Raw genomic sequence first — 22,764 nt, 5'->3', positions numbered from 1 at the left:
TCTTTTCTGTCTGATTTTGAAGCTGCCTTGTATTTCATCAGAAATATCCACCCCCAGGGTGTTACGTTTCCAGCTATGCATGCCATGTGGTCTTCCTGGGCTCCCCCTCTTGAAAGAAGCAAGCTGCTTACCATTTCCTACGCAGGTAAGCTAACCATCCTTACAAAGCTTTTGCTGTAATTTGATACATATGCACCAGCCTTGAGAAAGGCGCGTGCATGCCAGAATCACTCCGTGTAGCGCCTCTTCCTGGGGGAAGAACCTTCTAAGGGTACACCTTGACTCTCAGGTTTTCTCTTCGGCTCAGGAAGAGAATAATTGGCCATAGTTGACTAATACTATTTCCTCTACCTACTATCATTTATCTCAAAATATATTGTCTTTTCAAATGTTAGAATTTATAAAAACAGTTCAGTAGATGGAAAAATTATTGGTTCTGTTCTTTTTTTTTTATAATTTTTTTCTAAGATTTATTTATTTATTATGTATACAGCATGTTTGACTGCATGCTAGAAGAGGGCACCAGATCTCATTACAGATGGTTGTGAGCCACCATGTGGTTGCTGGGAATTGAACTCAGGACTTCTGGAAGAGCAGCCAGTGCTCTTAACCTCTGAGCCATCTCTCCAGCCCCTGGTTTTGTTCTTTAATTGTGATTTTGTTGCTGTTGTTTGGTCGGTTGGTTTGGGGTCTTTTGTTCTTTGTTTGGAGACAGGGTTTCACTATATATCTTTAGCTGGTCTGGAATTCGCCATGTAAACCAAGCTACCCTTGATCTCACAGAGATCTGCCTGCTTCTGCTTCCCAAGTCCTGGGACTAAAAGCACGCATGTGTTTCTGTGTGCACGTGAGTACAGATGTCCACAAAGGCATCAGATCCTCTGGAGCTGGAGTTATAGGCAGTTGTGAGCTGCCTGGTGTGGTGACTAGGGGTTGAATTCAGGTCCTGAAGAAGATACAGTATGTGCTCTTAATTTTATGTGTGTGTTGTGTATGTCTGAGTGTGTGCCCCATCATTACGGGACATCCCCCACCACCACAAGACAGCAATGTCTGTGGGTCGGTAAAAGGAGAGGAGATAAACCTCACAGAGCTAATTTCGGGGAACAGCATCTACTTTATCATGCATGAGCAACCACTGAGATATTGGAAGCCTGTCGACTGTGACTGGTTAGCACACTACCTCGGAGTGGATAGTGAGCACCCACACCACCAGGGTCTCTGTGTGGAAGAAGTACATTCAAGGAGACGTGGAGAGGGCAGACTACTCACTGACCATGCAACTTTTCAGGCTTTATCCCTATGCCTTCCTTTACCCATGTGAAGCTCCCAGAGCCATTGTCCACTTTCCTGTTCATCCTGTTACTGCTTTCTGTTCTTGTTTTGTTCTTGGTTTTGGCTTTTCAAGACAGGGTTTCTCTGTGTAGCCCTGGCTAATCTGGATCTTGCTCTGTAGACCAGGCTGGCCTCGAACTCACAGAGATCCTTTCTGCCTGCCTCTGTCTCCCTAGTGATGGGATTAAAGGTGTGCACCACTGCACCCAGCTGTCACTACTTTCTTACTGTCTTTCTTAGTTGCTCTGGGACTGAATCTTTCTTTGCCATGTTTTCAAAGTCTGGTTGCTGTTCCCTACATCTTGCCCTCACTTTGGGAGGTCAGAAATCACTGTCATATTTGAACTCTGCATTGCTCTGTGGTTCTTACACTTCCTAATATGGAAGCCATTGGTTTATATCTGTCTCCTACCTATGACTAAAATATGGGATCAGAAATAATGTCTAAGACAGATTATGGTAACATGTATCTGTAATTCCCATACTTCAGAAGTGGAGGCAGGAAGATTAGGAGTTCAAGGGCATCCTTAGCTACATCTGAAGATCAGGGCTACCCTAGGCTACATGAGACCCAGTCTTTAGAAGTAAATAAATATTTTCTAGCCAAGAAAGGTAGTTCACACCTGTAATCCCAGCACCTGGGAAGCTGAGGCAAGAACATTTCTGTAAAATTTGAGGCAAGCCTGAGCTACATAGTGAGTACAAGACCAGCCTGGCTCCAGGGTACAGTCCTGTCCCAGTTAAAGAAGAGAAAAAGACTATTATTTAGCTCCCACTGCATTTAACTGAAGTGACGTCCATATTCTGGTTAAAATGTATTGTTTATAAAACAATTGTTTACAGTATATAAAATTATGAAAAACCTCACTCTTACTTCAACAAGCGTGCCCATACCCTATAGCCTCCATCAGCCTCTCTAGTGCTATGTACCACTGTGCACGGTTCTCCTACTGATTGGTACCTCCTATTCATCAACATCTGCACAGTTGTAACTTATGCAACTGTACTAGTGCATATGCTTCACATTTTCAGAGCATGATCCTACAGGTTTTCTGTTCACATGTAGCTGCTTCCAATGCAGTAGTTCTTCCTGTCCTGTATCCCATTCCCCGCCCCTTAAACACCCCTTCTGTTTGCTCACCTCTAATGCAGTAGTTCTTCCTGTCCTGTATCCCGTTCCCCGCCCCTTAAACAGTAGCCCTTCTGTTTGCTCACCTCTCACCCAGGCTTATAAAGTCTTCTGTGTTGATCCAGGAGCACAGCTTGGGACAGTAATCTCACTTCCTCTCTCTGGAATAATTTGCTACTATATGGATTGGACTTACGTCTTCTATCTTTTTGGTAAGTATAAATTTTTAACTAAGTTATAATGTAAATTTAAAACGTAATAATAGTGGATTACATTTAAATGTGATTCTGTCTCCCAAATTTCTAACTTAAAGATTTCATAACTGAACGCGGGAGTTCGTAAGAATTTAGTAAAGGGTTCCTGAACGCACAGTGACCAAACGTTAGTCCACAGTCAGACATGTAAGGGATTTGAGGTCCTTCGGCAGCATGAGCCCGCGTGGTGTTGCATGATTTCACCATGGCCGAAGTTCCGAGGGACCATGTGCTTTGGACATGCGTGCTACCACAGCACACAATACTGATGATGGCTGCCTGAAACGCCTCAGCTCAGATTCGAGAGCACTGTATGTTTTCACTGTGTGTGCAGTTTTCTGCTGTTCTAGAAACATGATGGTTTATTATGGAAAACAAAAGAGAGTATTCTCCTGCTGAATTCTTCAGCATGTATCAAGTCACTGTACCTTTGGACTGGATCTATGTGTGTGATTTTTTTTTTAAGATTTATTTATTTATTATGTATACAGAAGAGGGCACCAGATCTCATTACAGATGGTTGTGAGCCACCATGTGGTTTCTGGGAATTGAACTCAGGACCTCTGGAAGAGCATCTGGCACTCTTAACCACTGAGCCATCTCTCCAGCCCAGTGTGTGATTTTTAAGAACCACTGAGTTGAGATTCATAAGAAAGAATTATGAACTTGTAATTTTTTTGTTTTTTGTTTTTTCGAGACAGTGTTTCTCTGTGTAACAGCCCTGGCCGTCCTAGAACTAGCTCTGTAGACCAGGCTGGCCTCAAACTCAGAGATCCACCTGCCTCTGCCTCCGAGTGCTGGGATTCAAGGCGTGCGCCACCACACCTGTCTCCAATGATTTTTGAAATGGCACCAAATATGTTTCTGCATTTTGTACTACCCATGTACACAAAGTGGTGTTCTGAGAATTGACCATCACAAGATCAAAGGCAACTCCCAGAAGCCTTGAACATGCTCTGCACACTGCAAGTGTGAAATAACCATCATCCAGTATTTGATGCTTTATGTGATAATAAACACATCTGTCTTGGTATGCAGATTATCTTGTATCTTTCATAAGTAGTAAAATTATATGAATAACAAAGAACTTAAAATAAATGTCTTTTGTTATAATAAATATTTGATTTGTATAATGGTCTTATATTCCTGTATACATAGAGCTGTGTAAAAATGGGCCTTAAGTAAAAGGAGCATAAGAAGCCCTGCTCTGACTCACTGAAGGACTCGCTGCCTAACCAGTGTTCTAAAACATGGAAAACCTGTTTCCCAGGTTGTTACAGTGGACAGAACGTAGCCCAGTTTGACCTGTTAGCTTTGCAATGTGCTTCTGTGGAAACTGCTGTTGAATCATGGGACTTTAGTGTCACAGTGTGAAAGTTACTGTCTGGGAGTTATGAAAATGTATGTTTTGAAAACACTTTCTGTCAAGCAAAATAGAGTGGTCCTCGCCTCCTTCCCCTTAGTGTGAAGGCATTTCATTTCTCAAATTGACTGATAGTCTCATAGGAAATAGACCTTCAAAATGAATGAAAGTCTGTGTGTGTGTGTGTGTGTGTGTGTGTGTGTGTGTGTGTGTGAGAGAGAGAGAGAGAGAGAGAAATTTACTCATAAGGATTTTTCTTTTCCAGAATGGACAATCCATAGAGACAGAATGTAGGTTTAATATTTGAACATCAGGGCATGGGAAAAGATGGGAATTAAAACTAACCGTTAATTGTCCCAGGTTTTCTTTTTTGGTTCTGAAAATGTTTTGGAATTAATCATAGTAGCACAATGAAATAAGTATGTGTGTATGTATATATATATGTGTGTGTGTGCATGTATATATGTATATATATGTATATGTGTGTGTGTGTATATATATATATTTTAAGATTGTTCTGAGCCAAGAATGGCAATAGTAGCCCTTGGAAAATTAAGGTAGAAAGATCCAAACAAAAGTCTGTCTGTCGGAGTCTTGTGATTGATGTATATCATCACAGTGTATTTGAGACTGTGCATGGTCATACATACCTGTTGTCACAGCAGTTGAGGCAGGAGAATTGCTCAAGTTTAGCCTAGGCTTCATAGTGGATACCAAGCCAGCCAGGACTCTGTCTCAAATCATCCCCCGGGCATAGAGAATAGTAGTTAGTATTCATTAAAGATCCAAAGCTTGAAACTAAGTCTAATTTTCCATTACATTTATAAATATATAATCTTCTCAAGGTGTGTACAATATGCTGTTGATATATTCAAATTTTATTTAACTGTCATCTTCTATTTTAAGGTATAATTGGAATAGTTTGGTTTATTTTATGGATGTGGCTAGTCAGTGATACACCAGAAACTCACAGGACAATCTCCCATTATGAAAAAGAATACATTGTGTCATCGTTAAAAAATCAGGTATGGACTTTGGTACATGTTAAAAATTAAGATAATCTTTGAAATAGAACTTTCAGTTGCACATGCCTTAAGCAAATTAGGATAAGCAAGTGAAATAAATGTCTAAAATACTGCCTGGGGAAGTACAATCCTTTCTACACTAAAACTAATTTCTTCTCAAGGTTATTCTAGGAACTAAGGGCATGGCTCACCGGTAGAGCATTGACAGCCATGAATCCATTGAGTAGGCAAATGCAACCTGAGGACAAACAGACAAAGAGGGTGCCACTATTAATGCCCTTGAATTGGGGAATTCTACCTTATATGACTATCCAGTATACTCCGGGCCAACCCATTTATTAAATATTAATAGTTTAAAGCTGAATGGTGGTGGTGCACACCTTTAATCTCAGCACTTGGGAGGCAGAGGCAGGCAGATCTCTGTGAGTTCAAGGCCAACCTGGTCTACAGAGTGAGTTCCAGGACAGCCAGGCCAGGTCTGTTACACAAAGAAACCCTTTTTCGAAAAAAACACACAAATATATTAATAATTTAATATTTGTTTCAAAATGAAAATGAGTATAAATGGAAATTCTCATTTCTTTTTAAATTAAGATTTATTTTTATAATTTTAAATTATGTATATTTGTCTGTGTATCAATATGCATGAGAGTGCAGTTTTCCTTGGAGGCCAGAGCTGTCAGGTCCCCAGGAGTTACAGAAGAGTATAAGCCACCCAATGTGGGTGCTGGAGACCTAGTGCATCACCTCCAATACCCCTGCTCTGAAGGTCACATCCGCACATGGCTGCATATAAAGCCCTCACCTGTTTTCATCCCTGAGATGGCGATGTTGCCCAGGCTCGCCTCAGACTCCAAGCTCAAGTCACGCTCCTGCTGAAACCTCCTGACTAGCTGAGGCTACGGGTGTGCAGCACCACACCCAGCTTGCTCGGTTCTTGTAAATCCAAAGACTGGAGAGTGAAATACAGATTCTAGCAAGACCTTCCAGGCTCGCCTCTAACTGTGGCAATGACACTGTTCTCTCCTCTACAGAAGCGTTCATATTTATAGCGGCACTGACACCTGTAGCTTCCTGACAGTCGTAACTCGACTGTATTTATCTTTTCTTCTAGTCTCAGTCATAGGTCCTCTAGTTTATATTTTCAATGAAACAACTAAAATGTGTTCATTGTCTTGCTACTTAGCATTTCAAAGGAGTTGATTTTATGATCTAGAATGTACACGGCCAAGGTTGGTGTTCCGCACTCTGGGCTGAGGGTAGCCAATATGGCGTGTGGTCGGCGTCAGCACAGCCGCAGCTTCTCCTAACTGAGTCTGTCTCCCTCAGCTTTCTTCCCAGAAGCTGGTGCCATGGGTGTCCATCTTGAAGTCACTACCACTTTGGGCGATCGTCATTGCACATTTTTCCTACAACTGGACCTTTTATACTTTACTGACATTATTGCCTACTTACATGAAAGAAATCCTAAGGTTCAACGTTCAAGAGGTAAGAGAAAACAGTCATCTGCCTCCTGTGTAGAGAGCGCGTGTTTTCTGAACTGCACACACAATTCCTTCTCACCCAGATGAAATTCAGTCATTTCCTTCTGTGCTAGCTGGTTGGTTTTTTTGTTTTGTTTTGTTTTGTTTTTGTTTTGTTTTTTTAAGATTTATTTATTTATTATATATACAGAAGAGGGCACCAGATCTCATTACAGATGGTTGTGAGCCACCATGTGGTTGCTGGGAATTGAACTCCAGGACCTCTGGAAGAGCAGTCGGTGCTCTTAACCTCTGAGCCATCTCTCCAGCCCGCTAGCTGGTTTTTATGTCCACAAGCTAAGGGAGGCATTTGAGAGGTGAGGGCCTCCATGGAGAGGATGCCTCCTTAAAGAGCAGGCTGTAGGTAGCCCGTGATGAACATTTCTTAAATAACTGAAGACGCCATTCTAATTTAGTCAGTACCAAATGAAAGTGTCTAGGGACACCCACATATTTGGGATGATAACTGTAGGTGAATGTTTGTAGCTGTGACTCAGTGGGGCTTGTTTATAGGAAGAGGTGGAGTTGAGACTAGTCTGGACAGGGCTTCTGGGTAGCTGGCGATGCTCTACTTGTCATAAATGACTTTCAAATCTCCAGTGTGTTAAACTATGCATTTGATTTTGTGATTAAAAAAAAAAATTTTTTTTTGAGCTGAGGGAAAAAAAGATTTAAAATAAAACTTTGGAGACTAAAACTGTTCTGGAGCTGGGGGTGGATGCACAGACTAGGGAGGTGGAGGCAAGAAATAAAACAGCTTGTTCTGTGTGAAGCAGGCAGGCTGCTTGGAAGACTTTCCAAATTTAAAGTAGCTTCCAAGATGACCTGGAGCTGAAAGTACTGTTTCCCTGTGAGACCGGCTATCACAGGGATGGGTAAACTGAGTTTCGAGACCCCTGCAAGTGCCAAACGTACTTTCTGTGATATATGAACATTATCAACATGTTGCTCCACCATCTGTGTGCTGTTTTCAAGTAGTCGGGGTTGGCTGTGACTAATGTGCGTGTTCTACCATAATTAATCCTGTATCTCCTCCCCACTTTCAGAATGGGATTTTATCTGCATTGCCTTATTTTGGCTGTTGGATATGCATGATTCTCTGTGGCCAGGCTGCTGATTACTTAAGGGTCAAGTGGAACTTTTCAACTATAAGTGTTCGGAGAATTTTTACCCTTGTGGGTAAGTGAGATGAACCAAGTTTTGTTGTTTCCTAGTTATACCCATAAGACACCAAAACTCTTTGTCTCTGATCCCTAAAACGTGAGATTCCCCTACACACACACACACACACACACACACACACACACACACATACACACACACACACACACACACAACCTGCTTTTCAGTATACAAGCTGGGTGTAAGGGCTGAGTCTCACAAGACCCCCTCTTCCATTTTAGAGGTTAGTCACAAGAATTGGACTGTGACCTATACTTTTAATTTAGGGTTCCTATGGCCTGTCCTTGGGTTCAGTTAATTTGCTAGACTGTCTCACAGAACTCAGGGGACAGACTAGTCTGTCTACTCACTCATTATAAAGGGGCACAAATGAATAGCCAGACAGAACAATCCTTAGGGCTGTGGCACTGCCTCGCCCTCCCTTCACAGGTACACCGTGCCCCTGGGGCCTACACTGGAGTTCTGCTGTTTGGAAGCTCATCCAAACCTCAACCTTCTCTTTTGGCTTTGTTGTTAGTTGGTTATTGGTTTGCTTGTTTGTTGACACAGAATCTGACCATATGGCCAAGCAAGTCTATAGTTCAGGTGGAACTCAAGGTAATCCTCCTGCTTCACAATCCTGAGTACTGGGATTATAGACCTGATTACCTGGTTAGTTGCTTGTTTCTAAGACAGATTCTTCATGCTATACTACTGAGTCTGGCTTCAAAATTCACACCCTTCCTGCTCCAGCTGTCAAGAGCCGGGATTACAGACCTGGACCACCACACCCAGCCCAAACCTTGCCCTTTTGAGTTTCTGTGGAGGCTTCATTATGCCAGCATGATTGAGTAAATCAGTGGCCATTATGATCAACTCAACCTTCAGGCCCACCCTTATCTCCTCATAGACTGGTTGGTCTGTTCGATAGCTAGTCAACATAGTACATACTTTAGTCCCAGCTATTGGGGAGGCTGAGGTCAGAGGATCATTTGAGGCCACGAGTTTGAAGCCAAACTAGGTAGGTAACTTAATAAGATTCCATCTCAAAAAGAAAAAGACATTGGGGACCAGGCCTGGTGGTACATCTCTATGATCCCAGCACTTGGGAAGTAGAGCCAGCAGAATCAGAGGTTCGAGGTCTTCCTCTAATACGTAACTGGTTTGAGACCAGGTTGGGCTACCTGAGACCCTGTTATTAGCAAACAAAGACAATCTTAATCACTCCAGAAGTTCCAGAGGTAATAAAGCAAGAGTATAGAGCAAGAATGCATGTCTCTTCATGTCACAGTAGCCAAGACAGCCCAAAAAAAAAAAAAAAAAAAAAAAAGAATAATACTTTACCTTGTTCACATATGAAACCTGACTTTGGGTCCCACAGCCTAAACTGACTGTAACTCCACCTGCAGGGTATATGCTAGCCTCTTCTGGCCTCTGCAGGAACCAGAGAATATACACAACATACATAAAAGTAACATGTTTTAAGTCAATTTGGTCAGGGAATGGTAGTATACACCCTTAATCCCGGCACTTGGAAGGCAGAGGTAGGCAGATAGATCTCAGTGAGCTTGAGGCCAGCCTGGTCTACATAGTAAGTTGCAGTCCAGAACTACATAGTAAGATTTTTGTCTAAATAAATAAAAACTAATTTGGGAACTGGAGAGATGGCTCATCCATTAAGAGAACTGGCTGACCTTCCAAAGGACACTGATTCGGTTCCCAGCACCCACAATGGCAGCTCACAACTATCTGGAGCTCCAGTTCCAGGGGATCCAATGTCCTCTTCTAGCCCCATGAGCACTAGACACACACGTGGTGGGTGCACAGACATAAATGCAAGGAAAACACCCATACACATAAAATAAATCTTTTTTTAAAAGGTATACTGTGAAAGGACCCGTTCTACATAAATTCCACAAACACCCGCTGAGCACCCACTATAGGAGATGTTATTCTGTTCAAATACTGCTCTGATTTAAACTGCACATCTTTAAATGAAATAATTCCCTTTGGGCTGAGTCTGATGTTTTTTCTTCAGTGAACCTGCTCTATGTAAGGTATATGCTCTTTGTTATAATTCTTAGAACCAAGGGATCACATTTCTAACTTCATCCAACAAAGTTTATTATTTTTCTGATGTGTGTGTGTGTGTGTGTGTGTGTGTGTGTGTGTGTGTGTGTTTCTGTGTGTGTACACGCACACATGAGTAATGTGCCCCTGCATAAGTCACCAGATCGCCCCGGAGCTGGAGTTAGAGATGGTTGTAAGCTACCCAACAAGAGTGCTAGGAACCAAACTCCGGTCCTCCGGAAGATCAGGAAGCACTCTCAGCCCCCTGGAGAGTTTACTGTGTTACTTATCTACTTTGATTATGTGAATCTCACTCACATTCTGTTCATCTCCTCTCCGCCCTAGTCTTCGGTCTTCCCCTCCTTGACGGTCAGCGCCGTAGCTGTAGACTGAGTCCTCACCATATGCAGAGTGACTAGCACCACGGCGGGAGGACTTCCGTTTCTTGACCCATGCTTACAGCCCATGTTTCCGGGCGGGCTTTCTAGTGATGAGAGTGAAGGGAGGCCCTGGGGTCTTCCAGGCACTTCAGTGTTTGTACAGTAGGTGGCAGCACTGGCCAACTCAGGTTTCTCCAGTTTTAAACGGAACCGAAGCAGTAATGGCGCTTCCTTTTCTCCTTCAACTCCGGCACTCCAGGAATGGTCGGCCCCGCGGTTTTCCTGGTCGCTGCTGGATTTATCGGCTGTGACTATTCTTTGGCCGTTGCGTTCCTGACCATATCCACGACACTAGGAGGCTTTGCCTCTTCTGGATTTAGCATCAACCACCTGGATATAGCTCCTTCGTGAGTACAAACACAAAGGTTTGCGGGGTTGCCTTTCGTTTTCTTCCTTAGGATCAGCAAGACAGAGATAACATGAAAGTTACCATTTGGGCCATTCATAAGTACAGTTCTGCGGACTGAAGTTGCCCGCTGTTGTGTAACCATCACTGCCCACAGCCTCCCAACTTTTACATCTTCTCCAGTCGGAATTCATGAAAAGGCCACTAATGCCACATTTCCCCTCTTCCCACATCCTGGCAGCCACCATTCTTTCCTTTCTTTGTTTTTTTTTTTTTTCTTTTGTTGTTGTTGTTGTTTAAGACAGGGTTTCTCTGTAGCTTTGGCGCCTTTCCTGGATCTCAGTCTGTAGACCAGGCTGGCCCCGAACTCACAGAGATCCTCCTGGCTCAGCCTCCCGAGTGCTGGGATTAAAGGTGTGCGCCATCAGCGCCCAGCTTTTGACCGTTCTTATTACTTTTTTGTTTGTTTGTTTGTTTTGTTGTTGTTGTTTTGTTTTTTTGCCAGAGCTGAGGACAGAACCCAAGGCCTTACGCTTGCTAGGCAAGCGCGCTACCACTGAGCTAAATCCCCAACCCCAGACCGTCCTTATTTCTACTTTCTGTGAATTTGACTACTAGAGGAATGACTTTAAATCTTTTTTGCTAGATTTCAGTTTACACAAATGGTAAATGTTTAAGCCTTGAACTCCCTCCAGCTCCACCACGGTGTTCTCCTGCAGTGACAGTGTAACTTGAATCCATGCAGGCCAGAGTAAGAGCTCCGTGAAGGCACATCCTGGGGAATTACCGTGGGGCTCGGCACATAGGAGGCTTTGATTGACAGATGATTGACAGAGCCTTCTTTGTCAAAGACAAAGCTGAGAATCTATTTCAGTGGGTAGAATGCTTGCCTGGCATCAGGAAGCTATAGATTCTGTCTCCAGCACACATAGACTGAGCACCGTGGCTCACACCTGTAGTCCCAGAACTTGGAAGATGAAGAAGAAAATCGGAAGTTCAGGGCCAGTCTAGGACACAAGAGACCATGTCTCAGTAAAACAATAACTACAATAGGGCCAGCTGGATGCCTTAGAGGCTTAGAGGGTAAAATATTTGCCAACAAGATTGATGACTGCCGGGCGTTGGTGGCGTACGCCTTTAATCGGGAGGCAGAGGCAGGTGGATCTTTGTGAGTTCGAGGCCAGCCTGATCTACAGAGCGAGATCCAGGAAAGGTGCAAAGCACACAGAGAAACCCTGTCTCGAAGAAAAAAAAAAAAAGATTGATGACCTTGAGTCCAAATTCTGGAACCCATGTAAAGACAGAAGGAAACAGCCGACTCTACAGAATTGCCCTCTGACTTCCAAATGCACTGGGGGGGGGGGGGAATGAGGAAGTGGAGGCAAGAGGAACAAGACTTCAGGTTCAGCCTTGGCTGCAGTTCAAGGCCAGCCTGACCCACATGAGAACCAGTTCCAAAAAACAAAACAGAGAAATTACAAGGAGTAGAGCCATTGACTTGCCCCAGTGACATGTAGAGCATTATGTTCGTGTAAACCCAAGTGTCTAATACTTGGTTGCTTACTAATCAAGTACACAAACATTATCTTGTTTGTCCTAGAAGCTGTCCAGTGAGGTAGGTGGAGGCTCCTGACTTACTCTATGGAAACTCAGGTTCAGAGAAATTAAGTGGCTTATCTTGTGCCACACAGCTAACACACACTAAACCCATAATCTAAACCTAAAATTCTTACTTTAAGCCTAAAATTGTTTCTACATCTACCTCTGTGAAAACATTCTTTAAGCCACATAGTCCTAAATTTGAGCTGAGAAGATAAAAGAAAGGACTAGATTGAGTACTTTACCCCAAGAAGATTTGGGGTACTTCATTTATTAAAATTAATGAATATTTATTTATTTATAGAGTAGTGAGGTAGTTTTTCACACTCTTTGAACTACCCCAGTACCACCTAGCTAGAATCCCATGACTCCTCCATGCTCTGCTCCACTCAGTGAACACCAAGAAAAGTCCTTGTCTATATCTCTCAGACCCTGGGCAAACCTTACCAGGCCTGGTGGCACACTTCTGTAATCCCAGTCTTAGGGAGGAGGGTGGTGCAGGAGTGTCACAGGAAGTTCAAAGCCATTCTGGGCTACATATTGAGACTCTGTTTCAATTTTTTTTTTAAAGATTTATTTATTTATTATGTATACAGTGTTCTGCCTACATGCATGCTTGCAGGCCAGAAGAGAGCACCAGATCTCATTACGGATGGTTGTGAGCCACCATGTGGGTGCTGGGACTTGAACTCAGGACCTCTGGAAGAACAGCCAGTGTTATTAACCGCTGAGCCATCTCTCCAGCCCCCCTGTTTCAAATTTTTTACAGAGGGGACCTCTAAAGTTATTTTAATCTGTTCTCATATTTTTAAAAAATTGTTTTTAAAGTCTTAGGAAGTCAAAATTGGGGCTTAGTCTTGGAGCTCAACTGGTGGAGCTCTTGCCTATGTGTGAGAGGACCTGAGATCAATCACCACTGCTGAAAAGGAGGATAACTGGATCTTCTCAACAAGGGTAAACTCCTTCAGACTGGACACTCTTCGAGCGCCACATTCGACCTCTCCTGGCAGACACAGACCACAGAACGCTGGCCAGATGTGGTGGCTCACACTTCTAATTGCAACACTTGCCCCTCATTTTTAGTCACAAAAGTAAATACCTAGAGGTGGAAGAATTTACAATATACTACCAACATTAACAGTAAAATATAAAGAGAAGAATTCAGTGAACTTTTCAAACTAGGAAATGCTTGTCGAATGTACCTATTGGTGAGGTATACACTGAAGGAGTTTAATACTGAAAGAAAGAATAGATGTAAAAACTAGTTGCAGCCGGGCAGTGGTGGCGCACACCTTTAATCCCAGCACTAAGGAGGCTGAGGCAGGTAGATCTCTGTGAGTTCAAGGCCAGGCCAGCCTGGTCTACAAATCGAGTTCCAGGACAGCCAGAGCTGTTACACAGAGAAGCCCAGTCTTGAAAAGAACAAACAAACAAACAAACAAACTAATTGCAAGGAATCTTAGTTGAATTTAGTGACAATTTGAAAGGTAACTAAAAATAAAGAACACTTCAAGTTGAAAGAGTCAAGGCACTAGAAGCTGTCCCTTTGGGAAGGGGACAGAGAGATGTCCATTTTATTTTTATTTATTTGTTTGTTTGTTTGTTTGTTTTTCAAGACAGGGTTTCTCTGCATAGCTTTGGCACCTTTCCTGGATCTCGCTCTGTAGACCAGGCTGGCCCCGAACTCACAAAGATCCGCCTGGCTCTGCCTCCCGTGTGCCACCACTGCCAGGCTGAGATGTCCATTTGATTAACAAAGAACTTCATAGTGACTGGGGCATCCCTGGCTACATACCTAGTGAGTTCAAGGATAGCCTAGGCCACATGAGACCTTGTCTCAAATAACAACAATAACTAACTAAATGACAAAGAGTAGAGAGCTGTTGATTTTTCCAGCTGTCAATTATTACACTTCCTGTGTGTAAACACAGTTGTCTGGTACTTGACAACTTGTACGAAACATTATCCTGAAAGCCGTCTAATGAGACAGGTGGGTGTTCTCAACCCATTTCAAGGCTGAGGAACCTTCAGCATTTAGAGTAGGAACCAAGCCTCATTACCCAAAACAGACTCAAGAAGATAGAGAATAATTTTTAAATTGAGGGTCCTGGCCCATGGCTCAGTGGTAGAGAACTTACTAAATATGTGTAAATCCTGGGTTTGGTCCTCAGCTCCGGGGGAAAAAAAAAAAAAAAAAAAAAAAGAAACCTAACCCAAGCATGTTAATAAGCTCACAGAAGAGAGCCAGGAAAATATTACACACACACACACACACACACACACACACACACACACACACACACACGGGATTGCATGTACTCTACCCCTTATCCGTGAGGGAAGGAAGAAGAAAATAGAGGTGTCTGGAGTTCTTCGGACTCCTCTCAGATAAAGGTGGTAAGGTCACGCAGAGTCCCTGCTGCAGAGCCACAGCTCCTGAATGAGCCTGTGTGCATCCAGAAGCCAGAAGAGAGCGCCAGCTGCCACCCTCTTCCCTGGACCTCCCGAGCCTCGAGCTCACGTCTTGGCTAGGCTAGCAAGCCCCAGTGATCTCGGCTTCTCCACTTGCTCTGAAGCTGAAGTTACAGGCATTTTCAGGGATGCCTTGCTTGTCTTATCTCCTGGGGGCTGGGATTCAAATTCTCATCTTCACGATAGCATAGCTCGAATGCTCTTCACCACTGAGCCATCTCCCCTGAGCCTCACAGAGCTGATCTTACTAGTAGATAACAATGTGTGAAGTAGTTAGAAACCCTTCCTCATAGGTATCCCAACAGACAGTCAATATTTCTATTAACGTGGAGTGTACTCATATTTTCCAAGCCCTTCCATACATTGAAATTAAGATTTTTGTTTGTTCGTTTGTTTGTTTCACTTTGAAACAGGCTAGCCTCAAACTTGTAGCGATCCCCTCCCTCAACATCCTGCTTACTGGCGTTATGCTATGGGTGAAACCATGATTTGTCTATGGTTAGTTTTGTTGCCCAGAACCTGGATAGATTGTCGGTTGCTATGTCAACAGGCATCTCGAATTTCCGTACCAGACAATACTGACTGAATCTGTCAGCATGTTTCCCCATCAGTCTGCTGGGACACTTCCTGGCCAAGGATAATATAAGTGGTTGAATGGGCCTCTTGGTGCTGACATTCAGTACTGCGCGCATTCTTCTGTTCTTAGGATCTGTCAGTGAACAGGCCCAACAGCACTGCAGCTGGCTCCTCCTCCTGCCAAGGTGCTAATGGTTTAAAGAGGGGGTGGAGGGGAGAGGTCCTGCCAAGCTTGGTTAATTTAGGATGTGCTCCCTGAGGGGAATGAGCCAAAAAGATCTTGGCTTAATTATTATATGGTTTGTGTATGGGCTTAAAGCATAAAAATATGGATGTTTGTAGATAGCTGAATTAGGCACAGCAGAATTGTTATTGCTGCTGCTGCTGCTGCTGCTGCTGCTTCTTCTTCTTCTTCTTCTTCTTCTTCTTCTTCTTCTTCTTCTTCTTCTTCTTCTTTTTTATTTTTAGGAGCCATTCCATTTAAAATGAGAAAGCAGCTGGGCAGTAATAGCCCAGGCGTTTAATTCCGGCGCTCATAGGCAGAGACAGGCAGATCTTTGTGAGTTCAAGGCCAGCCTGGTCTACAGAGCGAGTTCTAGGACAGCTAGTTCTTGTGTGCAAAGAAACCCTGTCTCAGGAGAGAGAGAGAGAGAAGAGATTGATTTCAAGGTGAGGGCTCAGCAGCTAGGATCATGTACTGCTCTTGTAGGTGACCCAAGTTCAAGTCACAGTGTCCACCTCAGTTGCTGACAACTCCAGTCCCAGGAGATCTGATACCTTCTCCTAGCTTCAGATACACATATATACAAAATTCTAAAATATTTTTTAAAAAAATAAGAGTTTAGCTATATGGTGAGGCTCAGGGCCAGGCGGTACCTCAAGAAATCCTGTCTTGCATGGCCCATGCCCCATGGTACTGTCCTTCACTAAGGACCTTAATGCCTTGTGCTTAAATCTGTATTACAACCTGTTCTGGGTAAACAGCTCTTCATGGGTGGGTGTATGGTGGTGTGCACCTGGAATCCTACCACTCTCTGTCCCTTTGGGAAGGGGTCAGAGAGATGTCCATTTTATTTTATTTTTATTTATTTTTTGGTTTTTCAAGACAGGGTTTCTCTGTGTAGCTTTGTGCCTTTCCTGGATCTCGATCTGTAGACCAGGCTGGCCCGGAACTCACAAAGATCCGCCTGCCTCTGCTTCCTGAGTGCTGGGATTACAGGCGTGTGCCACCACCGCCCACGAAGGGGACAGAGAGTTCTAGGCCAGCCTGATCTGCCTCAGAATTTAATAATAAGAGGGCTAAAGAGACGGCTTAAATGGTTAAGAATACTTGTTCTTGCTAAGGACCTGAGTTCAGTCCCAGCACCATCCATAACTACAGTTCCAGGGGATCTGACTCCCTCTTCTGACCTCTGAGGACATGTGGTATACACACACCTGCAGGCAAAACACTCATACATATAAACATAGATAAACTTTTAAAAAAGATTTTAACAATAGGGTATCCTTGGGACGCTCCTATCCAGAAGCCTTCATCACTTTTTCATAAGTCTCCATGTGGGGCTGAAGAGATGTCTCCATGGCTAAGGGTTCTTATTGCTCTTCCATTAGACCTAGATTCAGTTCTTATCGCCCACACCAGGAGTCTTACCACTGGCTGTGACTACTTCTAATAGAGTCAAAGCCTTCTGTCCTACCTTAGGCGCCTGTACACCTGTGGAGCTCATGCCAGTACGTACACATAAATAAAAATGATAAAGATTCCTGAGTAATGAATTACATTTGCTCTGCTCAAAATAATAATAGTAAAAAAAATGTTTATAGCAGTAATCTGTTTCTTGATGAAGTACTAGATGCATGGTTTCACTTTGGGAAAAGTTAACAAGCTATATATTAATGGGTTATATACTTTTTTCATGTGTGTACTATGTGGTGGTGGTGATTGGTCTCATTAGCCCAATCTCAGGTTTATGAGGTTCTAAGGATCAAACCCAGTCCTTCCTACATGCTAGCTTAGCTCTCTACCAACTTAGCTATATCCCCAGTCCCTTAAAAGAGATTTTTTTTTCCTTAGTAAATCTGATAGAGTAAAGGAAATACACTTCTACGTGAGAACCTGAAGATAATAAAGAGATAGTTTGTTGTCAGCTGGCCCAGGGTCATACATACTCTGAATGGTGGAGTTAACAGGCGTCTTTATGTTCCTGCTGATTTACAGTAGGCCTCTACAGATGATAAATCTTTGTTCTTCATGGGATGGAAATCCATGAAGGCCTTGGTCATGGCAGCCTTTTTTAGTCAGCATGTTTCTTAACTATGGCATATTGTACAACAGGACAGAATTGAGTTTTGTTTTGAGATGGGAATCTGAGCTGTCCTGGAACTCACTCTGTAGACCAGGCAGGCCTGGAATTCACAGAGATCCTCCTGCCTCTGCCTCCCAAGTGCTGGGATTAAAGGCATGTGCTGTCTCTCCAGTTCAGACAGAAATTCTTTAAAGATTTTTATCTAAACATTGATAATAATATCTGATTTGCTAAGATTTACCCTTAAAATACATCACTTGTTTGAGAATCTTTTCCCAAACTTATTTTGAAAATCTTTCTGTCACATGCACAGAGTAGACCTAACTTGTCTATTAGGATGTGTGTGAAGATTTAAGTGTCAGCAAATTAGTGAAACAAGTGAATTGTGAAATTATATGTTTAATATGACCTCATGTCTAATTACATACTTGGAAATATAAGCATACGCAAAGAGTAATGAGTATAATTACCAAGGTGCTAATTAAGTGATTATTTCTATATGAAAGAATTAAAGACTTTTACTTTCTTAATTTTTTTTCTTGTCTATATAATTTTTACAATTTTTAGTTCAGGGAGCTGTGTGTCAATAAGCTTGCCACTAAGCATGGTGAATAGCTACTTCTAACTGCTAGAGATTGGAATCCAGGACCACAGCATATTGGACAAGGGCTCTACTACTGAGCTACACCCCCAACCTATAATTTGTTTCTTTATTTGGGGGGATTTTTTTTTGTGGGGGGGGCAGGTTGAGGGGTTGGTCTTTTGAGACAGGGTTTCTCAGTGTAGCTTTGGATCCTGTCCTGGATCTCGATCTGTAGACCAGGCTGGCCTTGAACTCACAGAGATCCACCTGCCTCTGCCTCCCAAGTGCTGGAATTAAAAGCATGAGCCACCACTGACCAGCTCTTTGTTTTAAAACAGGCTAATCCCAAACTTGGTATGTAGCCAAGGCTTGCCTTAAACTCCTGTTTGTTTTGTTTTGTTTTTTGTTTATTTTGATTTGATTTTTGAGACAGGGTTTGTCTGTGTAGCCCTGGCTGTCCTGGAACTCACTCAGTAGACCAGGCTGGCCTGGAACTCACAGAGATCCGCCTCCCTCTGCCTCCCAAGTGCTGGGGTTAAAGGTGTGAGCCACCACCGCCCAGCTCTCTGTGGTGTTTTATGGGCCTTTGTGGTCATTTATTTTTATTGCTAACTCAATATAGGCAGTCTTATAAAGGCTGTGCTACTGACCTATCTGCTCTAAGCTGAACTGACCCACCTGTCTCTAAGGCTGATTTTCTTGCTCAGGCATAGATACACCCTGGACCTAAACTACATACAAGGCTTTTGTTAAATATAAAATCCTGGAAAAGAGCTGACCTATAAGCCAAGCCTCTGTGAAACTCTCTCCCCAGGTATGCTGGTATCCTCCTGGGCATCACCAACACATTTGCCACTATTCCAGGCATGATTGGGCCCATCATTGCTAAAAGCCTGACCCCTGATGTAAGTAGAAATTTTGTTTGTAAACTAAAAAGATTTGGGAGTTTTCACATCTCTGTCATATTTAGTGTATTGTAATGATAAAATTCTGAGTGTTTATTCCTTATGAAATTCTTTCTTTTAATGTATATATGGGTGTTTTGCCTGAATGTATGTCCATGTGCCATGTGCATGCAGTGCCCAAGGAAGCCAGAAGAGAGAGGGCATCAGATTCTGTGGCCCTGTAGTCATAGGAGATCATTAGGCATCATGTGAGTGTGGTTGTTAGCCATTATGTGGGTGCTGGAAACCAAACTCAGGTTCCCTACAAGAACAGCAAGTTGGGTCGGGGATTTAGCTCAGTGGTAGAGCGCTTGCCTAGCAAGCGCAAGACCCTGGGTTCGATCCTCAGCTAAAAAAAAAAAAAAAAAAAAAGAATAGCAAGTGTTCTTAACTATTGAGTCAACTCTCCAACCTTTTATGAAATTTTTTGTGACAAAAATACAATATAAAATAAAGTTTATGTTGAAAGCTGTTACTTTATTGGGTAGGGATTTGGGTCAGCGACTAAAATCACATACCTTAGTGTTCCACCCTGTCAGTGAGCACCACAAGGAGAGAGAGAGAGAGAGAGAGAGAGAGAGAGAGAGAGAGAGAGAGAGAGAGAGAGAGAGAGAACGAGAACTTACTGGTTCCAAAGACTCTAATAACCACCACATAAGTGGGTCACTGATGGATCAGGGCTGCAGGGCAAGGACTCGGGAGCCCTTGTTTCTCCTGACAGGCCCGAGCAGGGGCAGAAGCGGGGTTTAGAAACACGAAAACCACAAGCATTTGTTGCTGTGTGACAGTTGAGTTTTCACCAATCAGGAGTCAAAGACTAGGGACTTTCCTTGTGTGGTCCATCACTGTCAACCGACATAAATGAAAGCCTTTTAGTCCAACCAGTCAGAGCCATTGGTTCTTTCTGTTGTTAGGAACAGCCACAACATCTTAGAGAACTAAGGGGCACAGCAGACTGTTTCTATTGTCTAAGGAGGAGGTTGATCAGCTATTGGAAGGTTCCCAGCTCCCCTAGGGCCTGGGAACTTGAACTTTGTTTCACCCTGCAGGTAGAATGGAGTCTGAAGTCAAAATGGCTGCATTTAGGCCAAGGTGCTTTTGCCTGCTCCCTTCATTAGTAGATAGGAAGGCATACTGTTTTCAGGATGGAGATGTGCCTCGGTTAGTAGAATGCTTTCCTGGAATGCATGAAGCCCTGGGTTTCATCCCCAACATAAAACTGGGCATAATGGAGTCTAGCCATAATCCCAGCACAAAGAAAGAAAAAAGTATACTGTTTCCATAGAGCACTCTTTGGGAGTTAGGCAGAATAACAGAATTAAGTGAAGGTCGTTAGCCTGGAACCCAGTACATGGGTCAGGCTGGGTAAGGAAACAATGCTGCTACAAGGATCAGGAATTGAACTCCATAGCAAGATCAGGGCCAGCCTAGGCCACATGTGATCATCCCAAAAGCAAACAAATACATGGATCAACCAGACATGGTTTCCGCCTGCCTGTAACCAGCACTCAGAGAGCGGAGGCAGGAGGATTGCCACTAGTTTGAGACCAGCCAGGGCTACATAACGAAAGCTGTCTCCAAGAAAGGAAGGAAAGAAAAGAGGCAGGAGAGAACTTAGTTCTGTAAAGACAGGTTACAAATTCACAAATCCTAATGATGCAGCTGAAGACACGGTCCAACAGTGATGTATCCAGGCAGCTGTTACCCACATAGCAGAACGCTGCCCCTCAGCAAGCTCCTTCTCCTTCCTGCCCTTCCTCTCTCACCACCCAGAGCATGTCTGAGTTTTTTACAGAAACAGTCAAAAAAAAAAAAAACAGTTCTCAGTCTGTCATTGGTACAACTGGTCCCTCCGTCCTCAGTCATTTGATCCTGTACTAAAGGAATGCTCCACAGTCCTGCTGTTATTGCTGCTGCTGCTGCTGGGGATTTGGTTTGTTCCAAGTACAGACTTTTATGAATGACATTTTTGTTCTCACATCCTTGCAATATCATCTCTCTCTCTCTCTCTCTCTCTCTCTCTCTCTCTCTCTCTCTCTAATACAAATGTTTCCATTGCATTTCCCTTCCTTGTCCAGAACACTATTAGAGAATGGCAGACTGTATTCTGTATCGCTGCTGCTATTAACGTATTTGGTGCCATTTTCTTCATACTTCTGGCCAAAGGGGAGGTGCAGAATTGGGCTCTCAGTGACCACCACGGACACAGAAACTGAAGACGACAGCAAATAATAATTAATGTATTTCTATTTATCATGTAAACTGAAAGTGCCTTTGGTATTTTAACGTGTAAGCATTCTGTGTGAGAAAAATAGTACTTGTGTTACATTTTTAAGGAAATCATGAAATGTTACTAGTTGTGAGATTATTCTAAATGAGCTGTTTTTAATTATGTATTAATTATGTATTAATAATGTATCTGCCAGACCTTAGACTGGGGTTCACATACCCAGCTGCAAGCTAGGCAGCGTGATATAAGGGAGGTTCGAGACAGTGTTTCTTGGCTGGTCAGTGGTGGTGGTGCACGCCTTTAATCCCAGGCAGGCGGATCTCTGAGTTCGAGGCCAGCCTGGTCTACAGAGTGAGTTCCAGGACAGCCAGGGCAACAACAACAACAGAAAAACAGTGGCTCTCAACTTGTGGCTCATGACCCCTTAGGAGTCAAATGACCCTTTCACAGGGGTCACCTAAGGCCACCAGAAAACACAGACATTTACATTACACTTCATAACAGCAAAGTTACAACTATACAATAGCAACATATCAATTGGATGGTTGGGGGTCTCCACAACATGAGGAACTGTATTAAAGGGTCACAGCATTAGGAAGGTGCAGAACCCCTGGCTTAAGAAAGAAATGAAGCTGAAATGGACCCTCCCCCACTAGGACACTTGTTTAGTTAAAGTAGATAATCATCTCAGATCTTGTTAAAGGCCTGTTTTTGTCGATTGCCCTCATCAAAACTGTTGCCAACTCTCCCTAACACATAGACCTCATTAACATCTCCATAAAGCCACCAGGCACTGTAAGCCTTGGCCTAGCAGCTGGACCAAGGGATCCATGCCCAGAGAGCTGCCAAACATTCCCTCCCTGGCTTCAGGGCTGGAATGCCCAGCAGTTATCAGAGGTGGCTTCCAAGTGCCCGGTCAATGCCAAGTGTTTGGCCGACACCCTTTCCCAGTGGCTGTTAATGTGTAGATAAAGCCCTAAGTGGACCACAGCAGTCAGATCCACAACTACTGTCCTGACACCGCCAGCCTGCCCTTGCCAGCACCCAGGCCTAATTACCGGCAGGTGACTTACAAAGCAAAGTGTGATGCCCAGCCAGTCTCAGATAACATCCTTAATTAAAATGATTTGCATACGGATCAGAGCATAAATTTTTACATTCAGTTTTTCTAGCTACATTAGGGTTTTTTTGTTTGTTTTTTGTTTTGTTTTGTTTTGAGCTGAGGATCCAACCCTAGAATTTTTTTTAATGCTTTAGATTTTTTCTTTGGTCTGTTTTGATTTATGCTTCTGGTTCCAGTTTAAAATGACTTTTATGCCACAGTGGTGGCGCACACCTTTAATCCCAGCACTCAGGAGGCAGAGGCAGGTGGATCTCTGTGAGTTCGAGGCCAGCCTGGACTACAGGG

The 22,764-nt window shown here is 43.3% G+C and overlaps 1 protein-coding gene across 2 annotated transcripts in view; it reads left to right on the top strand.

Moving 5' to 3' along the window:
* The window catches only part of Slc17a5 (solute carrier family 17 member 5), a 36,813-nt gene extending 15,151 nt beyond the window's left edge, over nt 1-21,662 (top strand). For both annotated transcript variants that reach the window (XM_036193352.1, XM_036193351.1), the window contains 8 exons: nt 58-145; nt 2,590-2,676; nt 4,988-5,106; nt 6,436-6,594; nt 7,676-7,808; nt 10,500-10,647; nt 18,997-19,087; nt 21,205-21,662. In XM_036193352.1, the coding sequence (XP_036049245.1) occupies nt 58-145; nt 2,590-2,676; nt 4,988-5,106; nt 6,436-6,594; nt 7,676-7,808; nt 10,500-10,647; nt 18,997-19,087; nt 21,205-21,342 (963 nt within the window). In that variant the 3' untranslated portion in view covers nt 21,343-21,662. The remainder of the gene's footprint in view (nt 1-57; nt 146-2,589; nt 2,677-4,987; nt 5,107-6,435; nt 6,595-7,675; nt 7,809-10,499; nt 10,648-18,996; nt 19,088-21,204) is intronic.
* Nucleotides 21,663-22,764: the final 1,102 nt, after the last annotated feature.

This window comes from Onychomys torridus, chromosome 7, assembly GCF_903995425.1.
Source record: "Onychomys torridus chromosome 7, mOncTor1.1, whole genome shotgun sequence".
In the NCBI taxonomy this organism is placed as follows: Eukaryota; Metazoa; Chordata; class Mammalia; order Rodentia; family Cricetidae; genus Onychomys; species Onychomys torridus.
This window is presented reverse-complemented; position numbering and strand designations above follow the sequence as displayed.